This window comes from Equus caballus, chromosome 14, assembly GCF_041296265.1.
Source record: "Equus caballus isolate H_3958 breed thoroughbred chromosome 14, TB-T2T, whole genome shotgun sequence".
Taxonomy (NCBI): Eukaryota; Metazoa; Chordata; class Mammalia; order Perissodactyla; family Equidae; genus Equus; species Equus caballus.
The window spans coordinates 26,470,735-26,491,726 of record NC_091697.1 but is presented as its reverse complement, the minus strand read 5'-3'; the positions used below and the strand labels follow the sequence as shown (position 1 = coordinate 26,491,726).

Here is a 20,992-nt window from a genome sequence, read left to right as displayed (position 1 = left end):
ATGTGTCACTACAGGTGTGTTTAAGTACAATGATCTGTGAAGCCCAAAACACTATGGAGCCATGATGTACTTGTTTGCTGTTTCAAGAGATGGTACCCTGGTCTGGGAGACAACTTGGCTCAGAGGAAAAACAGAAGGCTCTGGAGTCCGCACAGATAGGATCTGAATCTGCTTCTTGTGCCCCTGAGCAGGCACTAAGCTCTCTGAGCTCAAGCTTCATTATCCATGTAACTGGGGTGGTAACAGCTACCTCAGAGTGTTGTCAGCAGATGAAAGCTTCTAACAGAATGCATGATATACAGGGAGTGCTGAAAGAATGTGTGTCCCTTGACCTTTTGTGCCTCTTTTTCCCCCCTTACTCAGCACTCAGAGAATTAGATGAAAAATGCTCAGCACACATATCAGAATAAGAAAACACAAGACTGTGACACTAGCGAGTGTCCACTGTTAAAATGTTGAGTGAGGAAAGCATTGGCAGAGAGACGGTACGAAACTGCAGAGCAGGGTAGGGTTAATTCAGGAAGACTCCCTTCAAGCTTGAGGTGAGTTTTGAAAAGCATCCATAGAACACGGAGAATGAAGGAGTCTTAGAAAGCACTGGTGTTTTGGACAGCATCCAATCCTAGGCTTGGCAAAGCGTGGGACACATCCCACTAGGACTATGAGAGATGTTTCTACACGGCACACAGGCGTTAACCAACGTGCAGTCCAGCTAGTCCCCTTCCAACTCTTTCAATTCTGTTGATTATATCAAGAAGAAAGTCTCGGTTTAGCACTTGTTTAACACTTAATAAGAACCCATTTTAACAAAGAAATTCGGGCTGCAAGACCATTGCCATTAAGAGGCAAGAATATCTAGATGATTAAAAATACTGTTTTAGGGGCCGGCTCTGGGGCCGAGAGGTTACGTTTGCACACTCCGCTTCGGTGGCCCAGGTTTCACCGGTCTGGATGCTGGGCACAGCCTAGCACCACTGCATCAGGCCACGCTGAGACAGGGTCCCACACAGCAGACCCAGAAGGACCCACAACTGGAATATACAACTATGTACTGGGGGGCTTTGGGGAGAAGAAGGAAAAAGAAAAAACGATTGGCAACAGATATTAGCTCAGGGCCAAAAAAGAAAAAATACTCTTTTCATTGTCTTTATTTTTTCTATTACCTTCTGTTTATATTTTATTCCATTTACATTGGTGATATAAGGATTTTAAGAAGATTGAAATTTTAAAGGAAAGTAAATTTAAAATATTAAGGTAATAATAATATAGGTGGTACACAGTTAGGACTACCAGTCATCAAAGTGGCCCAATAATGAGTGACACTTAGGAGACACTGATCTAGCCCATCCCCCATGAGGAAACTGATGAGGAAAACTGCAGTTCAGGCACACGAAGGCACCTTTTCCATGATTACACAGCTAGCTATCCTTAGGACTGAAGCTCAGTTCTCCTGTGCCCCTCTTCATCTATCTAACTCTGCATCAGACAACAAATTCCAGCGTTAAACTGAAGGTTGTTGGATCTAAAATAAACAGGCCATGTGCTTTACAGGGAAGGACGGGCTCAGGAGGCTGGTGTGTGTTGCAGGGGAGGCTTAGAGAAGACAAAGAGTGGCGTAGAACCTGATGCTGGAGGTCTGTGCTCCTCACTCAGCGGAAGGCAATTCCCCGGGGCACCAAGAACAGTGTCTGCGTCAGCCCCAGAGGTTGCAGTGGCGGGGATTCCTCTTGGAATCCAGCAAAGATGGCTTGAATCCCAGCTTCTCCACTTGGCAAGAAACCAGCGTACATCTCTCCACTCATTTTTACTCGTTTTTTACTGTAAAAATTTATAGGAATGATAGCCAACATTAATTGGGCACATCATCTGCCAAGGCCCTTTGATGCATTATCTCACTTAACCCTCAAAAGAACACTAGACCCATATGACAGATGAGGACATTTGGACGCTGAAAGATCCAACCGCTTCCCAGCATCGCTATAGCTAAACAAGTGCAGAACAGGATCCAAATCCAAGCAGTTTTAGTCCAGAGTCTGGCCTATCCACATGCCTACACCGCGAAAATTAATGCAGATAAGGGCGGTAAAGCTCGTAGCACAGCACCCAACACATAATAGGCAGGGAGTGTCATCACCTTCCCTGCCCTCCCTCTCAGCCCACGACGCTGGACCTGTCACTTTCAGCCTGGCATCTAGAACTTTCTCCGCTGGGCCCTTGCCTAGGACTACAACTCCCAGGATACACTAGGCGGACAAGCTGGCCAATCAGGAAGCGCAGTCTTGCTTTCCCTGCTGCTCACCCCACTTCATGGTCAGAAGTTCGGTGACCGTTGGCCAGGTGGGTCCTGACACGGTCATGGATGTGGGGTCGAAGGCAGGCCAAGGTTACTCGGTTTTAAATGATCCTAATGCGGTTGGGGTGGGCGAGGACTTGACTTTTCCAGGCCACCTCAGGCCCCGTCTTCAGCCGCCCGGCAGACGGGCCTCTAGGTCGCCTGGCCTGCGTTCCCCGGGGCCGGGGCTGCTCATGGCGTCGGTAGGGCCCGGCCGTTTGGGTCAGGCGGCGAGAGGGCGGTTGGCTGGGTGGGTCCAGGCAGCGACGGTGGTCGTCCGCAGGCCGGGGCCACGCTGAGCGCGTCTTACCATGTTCTGATCCGGGTTGGGAGCCTGAGGACTGTGGAAACTTCGAGGCTGCCTCAGGCTCGGATCTTCAGGCCACGCGCGGTTGGGCGGGCGGGTTGAACCCCGGGCTCGAAGACGGGGGCTCCTCGGGGCGCCGTCGGGCCGGGAAGGAGGGGTCACGAGCCCGGGCGCGCCTCGTGGCCGGGTTCGTGCCCTCGGCCTGGGAGACCTTGGCCTCTGACCCCACCATTCCCTTTGCCCGCAGCCGCCTGCTCGCCTCACTCCTGGGCAAGGGCAGTCCGGCCTGTCCTCCCTGAGCCCTGGCCCGCCCGGCGCCCTGGGGCAGGCGCATGCGGCTCTGGCCCCTCCCGCCCCGCTCTGCCGCCTGAGCCCACCCACCCGCCGTGGGCAGTCGCGGGCCCCAGGTGGCCAGACCCCAGAGTGGGGAGCGTCAGCTTTCTGGGGCATTTCTCTCTCCATTTGGTTTCTACCCCTGTCTTGGGGTTTGGTTTTTTTGTTTTGGTTTTTTTTTACATTCATTCCTCTATTTTAGAGTTTTTCGGTTCCACCATCCCCACCCCACCTCCTTTGTTTGGCATCATCTTTCCTTTCCCCTCGAACGGAATCTCCTGGTGCGCCATCCCCAACCCAGAAAGGGGACTGCCGTTCCCTGTTCCCTCTTTTATTCATTGTCAGGGAAAAAAGTTTTCTTTCTTTTACAGCGGCTCCGAAGTGAGTGAGAGAACTAGGATAGATTCCCCCACTCAGGAGAAGGCCGAGGCAAGAAGTTGACTAAGGTTGGTTTCCTTGTTTGGGACCAGCGGCCGGACGGTGACTGCCCGCGCTCCGCAGTGCTGGAGCTGCGTGGGCTGACTGCGGTCTCTGTCTCGAGGCATCGGGAGAGATCTGGAGGGCTGAGCTCAGTTTCTGGGGACCCCCTCTGTGTATTTGTCTCGACGCGGTTGGTTAAAAACGTGCACGGTACGTGTAACGCGGTGCCGGGTTGATTCCACATTTCCGTTAACCAGAATTAAAAAGTGTGTTGCCCGGACTCCCAAAGCTAGAGTAGAAGCGGCCGTGTTGCCATCCTCTTAGGCAATTAGTTGTAATTGAATCTTATCTTGAGTTTTACTGCGTACTTAAAGAAATTTTGTATGAACCCCGTCGTTCAAGGATGAGTTAGACACTGACTTGCACGAACAAAATTAGGGAAGACCTTCCCCGATTGCTGCACGTTCCAGGAGTTTCTCAGTGCTGAGGCTCCCCGAAAAGGGGGCGCCTGCATTTCCGTGTAAGGGCCCCATCTTGTGGATGTGGTTTGGTTAGAGAAGAAACCTCGTCCTGAGAGGCCCAGTTGGAGGTGTTTTCAGTTGGAAGAATATTGACAAGTTGATGCCTTCTTGTGCTGGAATTCTCTTCGTTTATAAAGACTATTTCACAGTTATTTCAGTTTTGAAATGACAGATCTTTCTTTTAGAAATATTAAAACTTAAGTATTTTAAAAGTATACATAAACACTTCTGATTTGTACGTTGTTTTTGTTTCTCTTTTAAAATCAGATGTTTAATGTTTCTGAGCATAAGCTGAACGTGGAAGCCATAATTAAAAACATCAACACAATTTCTTTGGAGTTAGAGAAGATGAAAGGTAAGTGTGAAATGGATAAACTAAAATGTTTGTGTATTACTGTTATACAATAAACAGGTGGAACCAATTTGTGCTGCTGCTGGGGTGTAACTGAATTTTGCCCACTAATTAGGATTTTTGTATTTCTTAAGAAATGTTTACACTGTAATATGAACTAGATCTCTGAAGATAAATTACATTTGAGCATTAGTTAGCTGACTTGAATGCCCATCCCTGAAGCTAACAAGCTTTTGTTGTCTTACTGTCCTCTCTAAATTTACTTCCCTTCCTTCCCTTCAACAAACTATTACATGACAGGGTCACATTCTCAAAGTTCAGTGTCTTTATCCATTAATCTTTGCTGAGCTTCTAAGGTTCTTTACAAATTAAAAATATAAGTTTGATTCTGTGAGTTAAGAGTTCTTCGTTTTATACAGATTCGTAGAGTAAGGTTAGACCTGCTAAGTCATGATGTTTAGCTACTCACCTCACAGATACATTCTGTTTTATCCAGGCAAGTAAAATTTCCAGGTGGAATATTTCTAGGGATAATCTACCCCTAACCAAACATTTCCTATGTTGGGGAACTCCCTTCCCACAGTTAACCTACTCCATTTTAGAGAGTTCCTCCTTATGGACTAGCTGAAAGCTGTTCCCCTATCTTTCCACCCACTGGTCCTATTTCTAACCATGAAAACTACACTGAATGTGTAGTTACTCTTTTTATGACAACTCTTGGACATGTGAAGATAGCATTTGTGTCCGTTATGGGGCCTTCCTGCAAGCAGCAAAACACCAACTTAACATGATTTATAGGATAAGGAAAATAACAAGATCCAAAGGAGGGCAGCCCTAAAGTTAATTCAGTTTTAAAGGCTTCATTGGGTCCCAGGTTCTATTTTTCTACTGTGTTATGTTCATTTTGTTTATCCCTTCTCATGATCATTAACTGCAGACATGGCCATATACAGACACTGTCTCTGCCTGTGGCTCTTTATGTAAGCCTTTCCCCAGATCCCTCCAGCACGCTTCCCCTTCCTTTCATTGGCCAGATTTGCATCACATGCATATGCCTTCAGCAGCCACTGCCAAGGGGAGTGGGGTTGCCAAGACTGGTTTGGACCAGTCAGGACTTACTGCTGGCCCTGGGGAGAGGAGCACCTCACATGAAATCAAATGGTGCCACCAAGGAGAGGGGAGTGGCTGTTAGTTAGGCACCATATACTTTTTGTATTTTCCCTGTGGCAGCATTTTCTAGATTTTGATCTGTGAACCCTCTTGTCTCAAGAGATGTTAATAGATGCTGTGCAGTAAAAACAAAGTCCACGTTCTTATGGCCAAATAAGTTTGGGAAGTGATATATATTTCTCTCACAGATTCATTGTACATATTAACAAAGGCACTGAGGAGTCTGATGTAAAGAAATCTGATTAGCTTTGCTTAATTCGTGATCTCTCAAAACCAATGTCAGCACTATAGCAAGGATTATCTTTCTAAAATGTAAATCTTCTGAAACCCCTCATCGGCTCACCATTGTCCTCAGGATAAAGTACAAACCTCCTAGAATGGACTATAAGACCTCTTGCCATCAGGCCCCTGCCTACCTCTCCAGTCTCTTGCTCTTTTTTGACCTGCAAGTTCTATGTTCCAGCCATACTGAACCATTTGCATATCTACACATTTGCTCTTTTTTGTGTTTGTGCCTTAACACATGCGTCTCCTGAAATGCCCACTGCTGCCCCCCAACCTGCACCCCCCCAGGTTAACTGCTACTTATTAGTCAGTTACTTATATTGGAAAACTTTTTTTAAGCCAACATGTTCTCTCTTCCACCTTTTCATATCACTTGTTACACTGTGTTGTAATTTCTTGTTTACTTACTTTTCCTATTCCTGCTCAACTGTAAGCTCCTTAAGGGTATTCCTAACACTTAACACAGTGCCTTGATATATTAGGTTCTTAGAAAATGTTTATTAAATGAATAATTGATTCTGGATGCTTGCACTCATTTAAAACAATTGGAGAAGCTTTAGATTCCTCCCAAACTTGATTGTCTCACTGTTCTAGTTTGGGGATTATTCTTTCATGAAGTAAAATAGAAATGATAAATATGATATATGTGTTCCTGAAAAGTTGTGGGGTAGGGCAGGCAGATAGGATACAAGGGACTTGTAGAGCTAGACTGGGAGGCTAGACTTCTGGTAAACATGGAATATTAAATGAACACTCACATCCTCCCTAAAATAGTAATGTCTATATTTAACACTTAGAACATTTACTGTAAGCCAGATACTCTTCCAAGAACTCTACATAAATGGACTCAATGGACTCAATTGTCATGACAACCCTGTGAGGTAGGAAATATTATCATTGGCATTTACAGATACAGAAACAGACATGAAGAGGTTAACTAACTTTACCAAGGTCGTACAATTATCTCAAGTCAGTGGTAAACTTGAGATTTAAATTTAAAGTGATTTTAAAGAGATAAAAATTCACTAGACAAAGAGCTCTCAAAGAGAGTTAACAACAAGAAAGTAAATGGAAGCAAACAGAGAAGTCTGAACCCTAAAGTCCAAAAATCTGAACCATGAGCTGGCTGGGTAAACCCAAGAAATAGCCCCAAAGACTCAACATATGGTGGCACCAGAATCCTCTAGAATTGGAGGTGAAGGTGAGGCTAAGAACAGGAGGACTGGTTTAGTGTTTGTTTAAGAAGTTGTAGACCCCTGAGTTCTCTTCCCTTCTCTGTATAACTGGGCAACTGTTTCTCCTTTGTGATAGAACACTTGAGATTTATTCCCTGACAGGGTAAAACAAGGGATCTCTGGCCTAGAGCCACTAAGCCACAAGTTGAGGGAAAAAGTACTGTACTAAAAACAAGGGTATTAAGACAAAGGTTACCTACTAAATTATAAGACCTACAGCTTTCTTTTCCCACTTGGCTACAAAACATTGGCAGCCAGATTTATACCCTCAAGCAGATTTTTCTTTCAGGAATCTGACGTGCTTAAGAGAAAAGACCTAAAGATGCTGATAGCAGAGGTTCCCCCAACAAAATACCCAGCCAGATCACCCCACAACGTAGACTACCATGGGCATAGAGCTGCTTTTTAGTGCCGTAGTCTTAAATATGAGCAGACAACTATGGCGCAACTGGTATTTGAGGATAGCATCTAAAATGAAAAGCAGAGACAAACAAACAGATTTCAGTCAATGAGGAAGAAACAGAAACTATGAAGGGAAATGAAATCTCTAAGAAACTATCATTAATATCCACAGAGAAGAGATGATGCTATGTCCATGAAAAAGGAATGTGAAACTGTAAAAAAAATAGAGAATAAAAGGGAACTCTTGGAAATTAAAGGCGTGACAATAGAAATAAACCCTATAGAAGGATTTAGAGATAAAATGAAGAAAATCCTTTAAAGCGTAGAGCAAAAAAGCAGAGAGGGAAAGTTTTAGAGAGAAAAAATAACAAGATCAGTCAAGGAAATATAACATCCAATAAATAGGAGTGTTACAAAGAAAGAACATAGACAATGGACGGAAAGGAATTCTTTAAAGAAATAATCTGAGAAAAATTTTCCAGAGTTGAAGGGTCTGAGTTTTTACAGTGAAAGAGCCCAACACAATGGATGAAAAAAGGCCTATATAAAAGTACAATACTATGAAATTTCAGAACACTGGAAAAACAAAAAGATCCTTAAAGCTTCAAAAGAGAAACAACAATTAATAGTTAGAATCATATGAAAATTCTCAGTAGCAACACTGAAAGCTAGAAGAAAATGCAGTAATGCCTTTGGAAATCTGAAGAAACATCTTTTCCAACCTAGATTTCTATAGTCAATCAATCTATTAAGCATTGGTGTAGAGAGTGACATTTTCAGACATATAGTTTTTCCCCCCTCAGGAAGTTACTGAGGTTGTATTCCACCAAACAAGGGAGCAATCAAAAAGAGAAATACCTGAGATTCTGGAAAAAGCATACTCCGCACAAGGGAGCAGTGAAAGGAGTCCCTGGGATAATGGTGAAGGGAGTTCCCAAGATGTGAACTGTACCGCAGTCCTAGAGAGCAATCAGTCCAGACTAGAGCAGATCAGAAGGCTCTAGGAGAGGAGAGACTTTGAACAATAGAATAGCTAAGGCACTTGACTATACGGAGAGGAGATTGACCCAACTGGGAGAAATTTGGGATATATTTGTGATAATGAAGCAATGAAAAAAGAAAATTCCTAACTGTGGTTGGGCAGTAGCTTGCGAGAAGGGAAATGTCATACTGCAAGACTCAGCTGTGAAGAATATTTATATAATTAAAAATTTTTAAACATTAAATATTGAGATAGCAAAAAATTGTACTCAAGTATATTAGGGGAGTGGAAGGGGGTACGGGGAGTGAAAAGAGCTATATCTTAATCCTCTGTAGTCAGAAGCAGATAGATAATACCTAAAATTGAAAAAATAAAATATGCATGTCATTTAGAGATATGGAGGTAATAACAACCCCTGCAAAAAAACAAAAAAACTCAGACACACAAAACAAGAACAACAAAATGAGCTAAAAAAAAAAAGTAGTTGCCTCTGGGAGATAGGAACTGCTAGTTTTTGTAACATGCCTCATAGACCTATTCTATAGATGCTATATACTGTGTAGATGTAGAGCAGATAAAAATAGTAAGTTAAAGTATAAATCGAATTTGCATAAATCAAGTTGCACTTTAGTAAGATAGCTGACAAGTTGGGCTGAAGAGCCCTTCTAGTAAATTTTTATGTCGTGCTTATTTTGTAGTACATAAATTTGACTTTGACGTCAAAACGACCTAAATTGTGGTTTGATCAATAATCAAAAGAAAATTAAGAATTAGGAAATAGCTACTGAAAGTAATAGTGGTCATCTGTGACATATGTGCTACAATATAGTATCTTCTATTATTTTGTTTTGCAAAGAGCTCTCCGAGGTACTGCTTTGTGATCTTACCCTACACTTTAGTCATCCTGTGAAGATGGATGCCTTAAAGGAAACAGAAACAACCAACCTCCTCTCTGAAGAATCTAAAATATCAGATGTATCCCTTTCTTCTAACAGTTCTTCTCTCTGATTTCTTATTTGTTTGTTGTGAATTTATAACTATTTATTGTTGAATTAACAAACATCTGGGAGAATTGAGTTTACTAATATGTTTAATATAATAAAAAACAAAATGAAAATATATTGAGTTGTATATAGTCATTTCATGTTCTTGAAGGCTGTTTTATTACTGTTTTAATGTTAAAAAGAATGGCTAATTTATTTCACCAATAGCAAGAGTATGACATAGGAAATTGACCATGGGGCGTTGCTTATCCTTTACCTTATGCTTGAATTTGGCTCAAGTTGAAAGAGAGTTACTGAATTATAAATGGATGGTTTGATTTTGTATTAATCAGATCTCTCTTGGTAGCAAGTGCCAAAAACAACTCAAGTCAGCTCGAGCATTTATTGGGTTGTGTGACTTGGAAGTCCATGGTTGGAGTAAATTTTAGGGACTCCACTAATTCATCTGATGTCTCTATCTTGATTCTGTTTCTGTGCATTGGCCTCATCCGCTCCTGTTATAGACTGGTTTCCTCCAAAGGGCAGGTAGAAGGGAGTAGAGGCATGGCAGCAGACACCTCCAGGTGTACAACATTAACTTTTGGGGATACCAGAGGAAAAAGAGATCTTCTGTCTCAGCCTCTGTGTTTAACATTCCAGAGAAAGACCCTGATCGGCCTAGATTTGGTTAAGATGTTTATCCCTGAACAGGGTCCTAAGCAACTGTGATTGGTGAGGCTGGGGTCATATGCCAGGTCTGTGGCCAAAGGAGAAGTCCCGTTAGAAGAATGGAGTTACCATGGCCTGAAGAAGGGGAAAAAGCGTGCTAGGCATGAAAACGTTAGATACTCACCACCGACTTAAGTCATGTTTAGTTTCAGGATACCTTTATCCTAAAACTTTATAATTTCAGTCCCTTTCCACCAAAGGAGACTTAAAATAATAGGCTTTGATTTGCCTCGTAAACATGATTCACTACCAGATAGTTGCTTTAAAATCTACCATGCCCTTCATTTTAGATATTTTTGAACACAAAAGATAGAATACCATGAAGCAAGACACAAGGTCAGCTCAGTCCATAACAGAACGGGTAGTGTTGCTGTCCTCACTAGCTGGCACCTAACTTAGTGTTTAACACTCAATAAATGCTTGTTGAATATCCTCTTGAATAAACATATAAGTCAAAGCAGGTTTTTCAGCTTTAGAATTCCCAAGTTCTGGGCTGTAAATTGAGAACTTCTGGTTTGTAAGGATGAAGTTTTGTGAAACAGCATTTTTATCATCATTGGTTAAAAGTCTCCACATTACTCATCTTAGCTGTCAGTTTTAAATCAGTGACTTCCAAGATCCCTTCCAGTGTTCTCTCTATTAGCTCATGAAAGTGAAGATGCAAGATATTCTTTGACACCCAGAAAACTTGTAGATTAAGCAGAGAAGCCAACAATTTTTGTTACTAATAAAAATTGTGGAATAACAGCCCAGGGCCCAAAGCGGGACACCCTGAAGCACCACTGAAGGCTGGGTTTTTGCTTTTTGAAATGCCTACTACTTTTTAAGTGAGATACATAAAACCAAGGAGAGAGCTGAATTGCTTTGCTGGATTTATAAAGCCTTTTTGGGAAGGATGAGGAGAAGGGCTTTGTGACAGAGTTGTCAAGGGGGATAAAAAGAGATAGAAGAAAGGTATCTAATCAGAAAGTCAGATCAAAATTTTCCGTGTATACACATTGCTCTTTCGTCTTCCCAGGAAGACTTTGGTAAAATCGGCATCACTTGAAATGTTTTGGAGTTGGGTGGGGTGTAGAGGAGGTGGGATGTGGGTGTCAGGATGTGATGAACTTAAAATGTTTTGGGGGTTTTTTGGTATTTGTAGCTTAAATGTGCTTTGAAATAAAAATATAATAATAGGACTAAAAAGTAAAGTCAATAAAGTTGTTTTAGAAACCCAAAAGTAAAGCAAAAGGCAAATTAATTTTAATCCCAGGAAGTTATCCCAACATGCATTATCTTTTCATAAAAAAGTACACAAAAATCCCCCTAGCAAAAAACACCAAATAAAAGATGAAATATCGTTAAAGCCTCTTAAATTCTGCTGAGAAAGTGAATTTTAGTAATTTTCAAATTATATGTATAAAACTGATGATTGCCTCTGACTGACAAAGGTTTGGCTATTAAAAAAATTCAGTTTTATGTGATAGCAAAAACTGTTATTAAGTGTTTTTATACTTTCCCCAAAATATTTCTTTAGCTGTGTAAGCTACTGTACTTTGAAATGGGTATTCAAAAATACATATATTTGATATGACTTATTACAGTGCACTCTTAGACTGTGTGAACATTATTGCTCATGCACTTTACAAACAGTGAAGAAGAATAAATAAATTATGGGATATTTGACAGTCTTCATTTCAAACACATTTTTAAGCAAAAGGACAAAACCCTTGTGTTCATGTTGAAGAGTTTGATTCAGTCCTAGGTGTTTGTCCATTTGCCAAGGGTGACTGATCTTCCCATGCTGGCAACAGAGGCAAGAGGAAGGTTCATTTGCTTGGCTAACTTGCTAGGGATAACCTGCAGCGTGCGTTAATGTGCACTGGTATCTGGAGCCTCGGTTTTTCCCATCAATGAGCAGAAGTGGCATTTTCCTGAAGTAGTCGATAATATCTGACACAGACAAAAAGTCCTGAAAGAGTCAGAAAGAGGGAGATAATCAACATTGGAATGGGTAGCATGAATTTCACCCTCAGTTTATTTACCTCATAGTATCCTACGTCTTAAAGTTAGGAGGCTTGTTGGAAAAAATATATGTAAAATTTGGCAAATATTTTAATGATTTCTGCTATAGAACTTTGAAAAAAAAATTCCTCACCAACATCCAACAAACCGTGGATAAAAGACATATATATAGTTATATATATATAGATACATGTATTTTAACTTCATATGGGGGTCATATATATACATAGGGAGTCTAATTATGATAGCCTTGCCTTAGGATTGCTCTGTTTGTGGGTTTGGTTTTGGTTTCTGTATCCCTATTTCACTCTCAATCACTAGTGGTGTGTGGAGATACAAGGAATCAGGAATTCAGATGGTGCCCCCAGTGTCTGGAGGTGATATCCATAGCATGGCACAATAGTTCCTTCATGATATCTCTCTGCTGTGCCCCACTGCCACTTCAACACTCAAAAGGGCTCTTCAGCCAAGTCTTGGCATCCACTGCCTGCATCACCCTATCTCTGATGGCCAGCCTGGGAAAACCCCCAGCCATCCTTCTAGATATAGGTCAGAATCACCTTGGTACCGTAGACAGGGTTGTGCACTTCCTCCAGGACTACTCTGCTAGGTGTTCCCACCAGGGCAGCTGCAATGAGTGGTTTGTACTTGTGTTTTTACCATACTGGAATGGCAGAAATCCTGGATGGCGGACATCTCTGCTTCTTTAGGACCTGTGCAGCTCTATACACACCTAACCAGTGATTGAAACATTTGACCAAAATCATTTGTTCTTCTACTCGTTTACATGATCATAACTTTAAAATTTTTGAAGTGAAGTAGAAGTTATAGGTGAGCTTGTTCTCATTCTGGAAAATGTTTGATTCAGCTGATCCTCCTCCTGGAACTTTGAACTTGAAGAACATGTTTGAGGCATTAAGTTTAGCTGTTAGTTTCTTTTGCAAAAGCAGCCCTGAAAGGTTTCCTTCACACCAGTTCTGATGACCACCCAGAAAGTGACTAGTCTAAACCTTGGCCCAACAAAGGAAAATGTTTTTGGCAGTTTGGCCACCTTCATTGGCCAAACCTCCATTTTTAGTAAGAGTTGACACAAGTAGCTAAAGAATCATCACAACAAGAATGCTATCATTTCCCCTTTTCCAGATGTTGATTTAAAATACAGCCTTACAAATATGCTGCAATCTTACATTAAAGTTACGTCACAAAGGTGAAAGATAGATGCCTTTGAAACTATCTAATTGGGTTTTTAAAAACATTTAAATGTTAACTTTTTTTATTTTAAAAATTATACACATGATTTTAGACTATTTGGAATAAAAACTCTAAGAAAGTTAGACTCTGTGGCAGAGATAGCTACCCTTAACATTTTGTTTTGTTTTCTTCCAGTAAATGAAAGGCTTCATTAATGTGATTTAATTCTAAGGTATAGACCCCCAAAGAATGTTACAGCAAGGTTCCATGTGGGTAGGTACACAGAGAGGCATAAATAGAGAATTAGGGGAAACTTTACAACTGCAAGTTCCTACCTCTTTCCCTCGGAGTCCAGTTCCCAACAAGTAAACTTGGTTTTCCTCCTGATAACGGATCTGGATGTTGTAGACTTTATCTTTGTACAACACCATGAGGACATACGGATTGGTTATTGTTTTTTTAGAGCTGTCTCTAACCAGAAAAGTGCCATCCTAAAAGGATAAATTCTTGTTATTACGAGAGCAGTAAAAGTCAATATTTGTGTTGCCTGTAAGAGCAGTAGACAAGCCTCTCGGGATCTGGAAACCTACCAGCTGACAAGTCAGTGAGCATTTAGTTCCCCAGACAGCCACAGTCCCGTGTCATGGATTTCTTGGTTGTAGAAAGAGGCAGCAGAGATTGTATCAGAGAAATTTCCAAATTTCAAAGAGACCTCTTTGAAGTCTCTCCATTAAAAAGGAATCTCTTTTTCATTCAGTAATAAAACAAAAAATAGGTGGTTGAGTGGGTAAGTAGCCAGGTAAAATAAGGACTATTGGTTAACTAAAGATAGATCGTCCTGCTTCTGGGTGCTAATTCCCTAACTCTTACTTCCCACAGCCAAAGTCAGAAAACACCCAAATGCCTATGAAATTCACCCATTTTAAAACCTCATGCTCTCCAGCTAGAATGTTTCATCATCAAAGAGCTGAACAGAATTGAATATGGACTGTCTGTGTTCTCATCACCCTTTTTTCTGATATTTACCCAAACAATGTTGTGATTTATCCTGCACTTTAAAATTTCATTCCATAAATTATTGCTACATAATATTAATACTGTCAAGATCTAATATTAAAATAGAATTAATTAGGAAGGACATGTTTATCCTGCACCCTTCTATTAAATCAGGATGGCTTTAGATAGCCATTGATCTGCAATAATGGCTTTCCTTTGTTCTTTTTATTCCAAGTTAGTCGAGTAAATTCCTGTCAGAACATCTCTGTTGAACAAATATACCTACGGACCAGTGATTCACAGCCTTGGCTTCACTTTAGAATCACTTGGGGAATTCTGAAGACTCCCAGAGCACACACAGCGCCCCTGACTAATTAAACTGGAACCTCTGTAGGTGAGACCCAGGAATTAGAATTTTTTAAAGCTCCCCAGGCGATTTAAATATGCAGCTAAGGTTGAGAACTACTGTTGTAGACTTGAGATGTGAAAGATGAAGGATCTTGGCTTTCTCCTTTCTGATGTACAGATTTAAGGTTAAGGTTAAGCACAGGACGGCAGGAAATCTGGTCAAGACCTTATAATATTAAAGGATAGCCAGAAATTTCTACGGGAAAGGGCAAAAAGTTGCTGCTGTCTCTCTTGATACGGTTCCCTTCACATGGATGTGGATGGCAACTGTGTATTAAGAGGAAGACGGAATCAATAAGATGTTGGAAATTTGGGGAAAAGAGAGTCTCCTTTTGACTGTGTGATTTCTGTAACAAGACGGACCTTTTTCGTTAATTAAATCTCCTAAGATTCTGCCAGCCCAATGACTACCTTATTTTCGATTTTTCCCAGGGTCCTAGGAATCATTGCTGTGGATGCTGGTGGTTGTGAAGCTGGCACTAATGGGTCCCCTTGGTATAACAGCATGAACACAAATGGCACCTAGTAGAATTCCTAGCCTATAATTGGGACTCCATAAAAGTCAATTGTCTTTTTCTCCTTCCGTTAATATTTATAACTACTTAAAAATAAACTTTAGCACAGTACCTGGTTTATCCTTCTGAGAGCAGCTTCTGCCTCTGGTCGGGTAATATAAGAAACGTACCACTCTTCATTTAATGAATTCTGAAAACGTAAATTTTTAAAAACTGAATAAATTTTGCAGTTACATATGTAAGTGAAAAGAACAGCCTTCAAGTCATCATTTCCGTAAATCGCCACCTCAATTCCATGAGATTTGAAACATTTGTTTTCTTAATTTGAATATAGAATCATTCAGGTGGAGCTAAATAGAAGGTATTTTGTGTGAACTGCTTTTTGTCATGACACTGGTTGCAAAGGTAGCTGGCATAAGCATTCCTTTTATAATGGAACTTCTAATTAGGAAATAGATGTAATAATTTCTTCAGTTTAGCATAATATACTTAATGAAAAAAACTGTCTTAAGGATCAGTTAAGTGACTTAGTCAAGGTCATAAGCTGGGAAACAGATGAAAAATAGGATTATTTTTTCTCATTGTTTAATGCAAAATACACATTTGCCATTGGAAGAGTCTGAAAGAACACCAAGGAAAAAGAACATATTATTTTTCATCTGGATCCTACCCTTAATTTTTTTAACTTAATAGAAGATAAAATTACAAAAGAGCATTCAATGGGAGTTTCTGATGAGTCGTTTGCTGGGGAGAAAAATCAAATGCGAACATATCTTTATTACCTCTTCTTCTCCGGGGGATGGTGGCCGAGGTTTGTTTGGAACTGGCAAGGAAAAGTTCCTGCCTTCAGCTCTGGGTGGTGGTCTGTTGCTAGGACCTTCAAAAGTAAAGCATTTTGAAAGTTAATTTACTGTAAGCCATTTTTCACTTCTGTCATAACACATTTTCCCCCCAGAATGCCCTTGCAATTGTTCCCAGAAATTAACATTTCAAGAAACCATAGCTTCAAAATAATTTTCACCTGCTCAAAACCAAAGGGCTGCTCAGCCTGTTACTCTGTAGCCATGCCAATGAAATTTTCAGAGCAGTACCACAAATTTGAGTGGTTTCTTAAATGTGCATGTTACATAATATAAAGTGACTAGATCCATTGATGAAAAAGTCACAGTCATTTTAATATGATCATCAAAAAGAATATTCAAGGGACAGATCTTTCATAGACTCCAACACACCCAGAATGGATTCCCAACCGCTGATGTGGTGACAACGGAGTAATGAAGGTAATTATGTTCTCATTGTTTTCACAAAAAAAACACAAGTTACCCAAGACAAGGTGAAATCACCTTGAGAATATTGTTAACTTTTAAAATCAGAATTTGCTACCTGCTGTTCTTTAGTAAATTTTCTAAAGAGGCAGAAGTGTTCAACTCACATAGAAGGACCTACCAACTATCTGATGGATCAGGAAGTCTTTGCCGTGTTCCTATAGAGTAGCCAGCACTTGTGTCTCACCCACTCTAACGCTTTCCTTTCTTGGTTACAGTTCCCTGAGACTTTCTGAGAGAGGGTGTTTCCTCATCTCAGGAACGGTGTGATGCCAAGGCTGTTTTCTGTGTGCCAGAACAGCTGTTAAAAACTGAAAAGTTCTGTGAGCTGAGTGTTCTCTTAATTGTTCATGTATCATTCATTCATTTATACAACAAATATTTATCCAGCACCACTCTGTCCGGGCCTTGAGTAAGGCACCTATGCGTGCTACCTGTAATCCTCGCAGCAACACCACAGGTGGGTAGTATCTTTTTTTTTAACATGAGGAAATAGAGGCTCAGAGAGCCTAAACAAATTGTGTGCTCTTACTGGCAGGGCCAGGACTTGAACCTGTGGTTCCCAAACATTACTCTGCATAAATAAGAATCTCTGGGGGCCTTTGAATTGCCCAGAGCCCGGGAATCTGCATCTAACAAGCACTCCAGGCGGTTCTGTAGTGGAGTTGTTACTCCATCTACACTATGCACAAGCGGCAAACTGCCTGCCATGCCACTGAGAGGAGGGTAACCTGGGAAGGGCTGCAGTCTCCTAAACCGTGTCACCAGGATTATTTACGATGACATTCACTGTTTCCAAATAAGCAGGTCAGCCTGGCCTGAGCTGCTGATCTTCCTTCTGAAGGCTCCCAGTACCTGAAGAGCCCTTCCCTGACCTCACCTTTGCAGACGACCATGGCAGGCACTTTTATAATGTTTGTGGAAGTAGTGAAATCTAACCACATAGCAAAGTCATATAACCAAGGCCTATACTGCATGCCATTTTAGAGTTGAGATATCATTCTCTTCTGCTTCTGCATCTACAGGCCAGTACCATGAAGTCGCTATGCACGACAGACAACATACTCCTTTATATTGCAGTCGCCCACCACCCTTACTATCTGATCCTCAAGGGAGCTGGGACAGGTTTCTGGACAATACGCAACACAGCCTTTACCTTCCCCATGTTAAAGCAGCCAGTGGAGAAGACTGAGGAGCGGGGCTCTGGGCAGTCTCAGGGGAAAAAGGATCAATTTTGATGACAGTAGTATTCCAAGGAAGAATTAACCAACTGTTTGTATTAATAATCCCATCACCAGCGCTTAAACCAGGGGTCTGTGGAACTCAATTTGGGAGACATTGCTGTAAGTGAAGCGGCTGGAGCTCAGATGCCTGCAGGGGTCAGGCAGGTACTACAATGTGGGTTCATAGGACACAGTGAGTTGTGGACACTGTGGAAAATGGACGGTTGTGAGGGCAACTGTGGGAACCATGGAGTGGATACGCACACTATCCCCTCAAATGCTCGGGAATCATTGAGAACGGTGGATTTCACACGTACACGGGATGTAAGAAGTGCTCCTGAGAAAAGTGTTTACTCCTGAGCTACAATCCAAACTTACTAATGTAGTTTTCTATTTATAACACACACTCATGTTCCTGCACGTGGACCATGACTGCAGAAATGTGTTTGGTTTGTTCCTTATGGCATTTTTAAAAATTTTAAGTCAACCTTTACAAATCAGATAATGTCACATTAAAAGCCATATTTCTAGTTTTTCCTGAAAAGAATAGCAGAAAATCTGGCAAAACTTGGCCAGTTTCCTGGCTTGGGAAAACTCTATTTAGCAGAGTTGGGTAACTTTCCACAGTCATTAGACATTCAGTCATTCAACAAACATTTTAAAAGTGCCTACCATATGCCACTCACCCACTTTAAGGATGAAAAATAATCACAGTCTAGTCCTACCTTGTACACCTTTGCTGCTACTCAGAGTGGTCATGGACCAACAATACCAGCAGCACATGGGAACTTGCTGGAAATGCAGACTCTCAGGTCCCACCTCAGACCCACTGAATTAGAATCTCTACTTTGAACAATTCCCAGGTGATTTGTATGCACGTAAAACTTTGAGAACACTCTCAGCAAATCCTTATCATGGACACCCAGAGGAGCTATTATTAAAAATGGAGGTCCTCACCCAGACTTACTGAATTAGAGCCTTGGGAGTTGGATTCTCTTAATCTGTATTTCAAACATGCTCCCCAACTCACAACTCACAGATAGATTCATTATAGAAACCTAAAACTACAGAGAAAGCCAAGCACTGCCCTGAGCGCCATATAAAAACAGCAGGCACAAAAAGTGCTATGTGGGAAGGTTACGGCCAAGGCCGCCTTCCCAAAGAAGTGTGTGTGTGTGTGTGTGTGTGTGTGTGTTGTTTTATGTGGTACCCTATCATCCCAACAGCACACTGAAGAAACTGAATTAGGTGCTGAATGAGGAAGTCAGATGCTTTTTAGGAAACAAAACCTTGGCCAAGAGGGTTTGGGACAGGTTGGTAACCCAGTCATGAAGGCATGTTGCCTGGAGGGGGTCCCCAGAGCCCAGAGGACGAACCTTGAGAGAAGTATGGCGGCAGGGAGGCGCTCTGCGGAAAACTGCTGTTACTGCGGAGACAAACAGAACGGGTTTGAAGTTGGTTTGGGGTGAAGGGGCCAGATGGGGAGGCTGGGTGGGGGAAACTGGACTGCAAATGCTATTTCCTCTGTTAGTACTTCCCACCCCTCCCTGACACCGTGGGGCTGGGCAAAGAGAAGGGACTAATGGGACATATTTCACTACTGTCCCAAGATGGACCATCCCAAAGTCTAACAAGCTTCACAAGCGCAAAAATGAAAAATCTGTGTTAATGACATTTAAAAGTTACTCTAAAGGGTTGGCTGCAATTTGAGGCCTTTGAGTTTGGAGACTGGCAGAAGCCCTCTGGGGAGAGACTTCTCTTTTGAAAATATATTTTGAGAATATATTAATGTGCATGTTGTTTGGAGTAGTGAATCCCAGGGCCTACTGGTCTGTCTACAAGGAGAGGGTAGCGTGGATGAGGAACAGAGGGCTAGGTGGCACTGCATCAGACAGAAACAGTGCCTGCAGGGACAGGGTGGTAGAGGCAGGGCCTGTGGGGGGCCCTGAAATGCTGTCTGCTCCCTGCTGAGCAGCAATCCCCCCAGCCATCAGCCCAAACCTCCCGTACAATTCTGCTCTGCTCAGCAGTCTCACTGAGTGGTATTTTGCAAGAATGAAGGATAGGGCTGGGGCCCAGTGTGGGGTGAAGCAGCATGAGAAAATGGCAGAAGAAGAAAAAGAGCTGGAAGAATGAGAAGCCGTAGAAAATCAGAGCAAGAGGCACCCAGGGAAAATGAAAAATTTTGAGAATTCTTCCAGATATTTGGCAGGGGCACAGGGATCATGCTGGTGGTCGAGTTTTCTCCCATATTTAGGTTGGGGACTGGGCATCTCCCTTTGGCTAGTAAAGGAGAGAATGAGCCCGAAGGGCTGGAGGCCTTGGAGGTCACCAGGAGGCAGCCTCTGGGCTTGTTTAGGGAGAAATGACCTGAGTCTGTCCACTGTTTGTGCCGCTGCTCTGGAGAGCCTCATCATGGGTCCTGAGAAACACTATTGCTATTGAGAAAACAGAGCCTGTGCAGTGAATGCTTAGCACCTGCTAAGTGCAAGGGATGTTTTCTCCTTCTACCCATCCAAGATGCTGGGTGAACTCCAAGTCCTTAAATTAATTAGGTTTCTTGAGTGTTTGTTTGTTTGTTTTAACTCACAAAGTGAAAACATTCCCCATTTCTTGCCAAAGGGTCCATTCTTTCTGGGGCACCCACGGAGCAGTCAGTTCTGTACCCCTCCGACCCCAAGCACAGACTCAGAGGACAGCAGTGGATTAACGTGTGTGGTTCTTTATGCTCAGCTTGGTTTTGTTTCTTAAGACCCAAAATGTTCTGACTCTACTACCACTGGCTCCTTTCTTTCTTCCTCAACCCATCTGGCATTAGCTCAGTTTTAGGGATCTTGCCGCAAACCTTTCTGAGAATGCTCCGGGCATGTGAGATGATGGGAGGGAGTGCTTGGGTGATGGCTTGGCAGATCTTGAAGGAAAAGTGTTGGAGCTCATGGGGAGCAGTGCCGGCTGGGGCAAAGGTCTCTGATGCACTGTGGGGGAGAAGAAAAAAATAAAGGTGATTGTCAGCATCCAAGTGTCACAAGGAACATTCCAGAACTGCTCCCTGGCTAGAAATAGCTAATCTAAAGGGAGATACAAAAGATCAAATGTAATTAAGAAGTGGTAGGATGAAACTCCACCCCCAAGGTTTTTCTAGAGGATTCACCACCTTAGAATGCATTTTTAAAATGATACCGTTTCATATCATTCTCTGTAATACACATTTTTTTCATTTTTGAACTGCTAACTTGGCAGAAAATTGTCAATTGGAAACCATGTGAGTTTCAGAAA

The 20,992-nt window shown here is 42.0% G+C and overlaps 2 protein-coding genes, 1 long non-coding RNA gene and 1 other non-coding gene across 7 annotated transcripts in view; 2 read left to right on the top strand and 2 right to left on the bottom strand.

Annotated features, from left to right (window-relative positions):
• Positions 1-1,132: 1,132 nt before the first annotated feature.
• Positions 1,133-2,794, bottom strand: LOC138917442 (uncharacterized). The gene is made up of 2 exons (XR_011425472.1): positions 2,243-2,794; positions 1,133-1,818 (listed from the first exon to the last, which is right to left on the bottom strand). It is a non-coding gene; the product is annotated as an uncharacterized lncRNA (long non-coding RNA).
• On the top strand, positions 2,176-9,460 carry C14H5orf58 (chromosome 14 C5orf58 homolog). 3 transcript variants are annotated; one of them, XM_023617263.2, is made up of 4 exons: positions 2,176-2,337; positions 3,344-3,418; positions 4,181-4,268; positions 9,196-9,460. In XM_023617263.2, exons 3-4 carry the CDS (start codon positions 4,181-4,183, stop codon positions 9,345-9,347), a joined length of 240 nt encoding a protein of 79 aa, XP_023473031.1. In that variant the 5' UTR covers positions 2,176-2,337; positions 3,344-3,418; the 3' UTR covers positions 9,348-9,460. The 3 variants fall into 3 exon arrangements, with proteins under 3 accessions (XP_023473031.1, XP_014586017.1, XP_014586018.1); XM_014730531.3 differs by having other exon boundaries at positions 2,297-2,383; XM_014730532.3 differs by lacking the exons at positions 2,176-2,337; positions 3,344-3,418 and adding an exon at positions 3,477-3,602.
• On the top strand, positions 2,411-2,529 carry MIR9161 (microRNA mir-9161). The gene has a single exon (NR_128235.1). It is a non-coding gene; the product is annotated as a microRNA mir-9161 (primary transcript).
• A 1,814-nt stretch (positions 9,461-11,274) lies between the features above and the next one.
• Positions 11,275-20,992, bottom strand: part of LCP2 (lymphocyte cytosolic protein 2) — a 45,173-nt gene continuing 35,455 nt past the window's right edge. For both annotated transcript variants that reach the window (XM_014730530.3, XM_001503196.7), the window contains exons 16-21: positions 20,562-20,691; positions 19,093-19,142; positions 15,951-16,045; positions 15,281-15,358; positions 13,585-13,740; positions 11,275-12,005 (exon numbers count right to left, since the gene is read on the bottom strand). In XM_014730530.3, the coding sequence (XP_014586016.1) occupies positions 11,883-12,005; positions 13,585-13,740; positions 15,281-15,358; positions 15,951-16,045; positions 19,093-19,142; positions 20,562-20,691 (632 nt within the window). In that variant the 3' untranslated portion in view covers positions 11,275-11,882. The remainder of the gene's footprint in view (positions 12,006-13,584; positions 13,741-15,280; positions 15,359-15,950; positions 16,046-19,092; positions 19,143-20,561; positions 20,692-20,992) is intronic.

Coding starts and splice junctions, on each gene's coding strand:
- C14H5orf58 (XM_023617263.2), top strand. CDS start 4,181: ATGTTTAATGTTTCTGAGCATAAGCTGAACGTGGAAGCCATAATTAAA. Junction 4,269..9,195: donor GGAGTTAGAGAAGATGAAAG/GTAAGTGTGAAA, acceptor TGTTTTGCAAAG/AGCTCTCCGAGGTACTGCTT.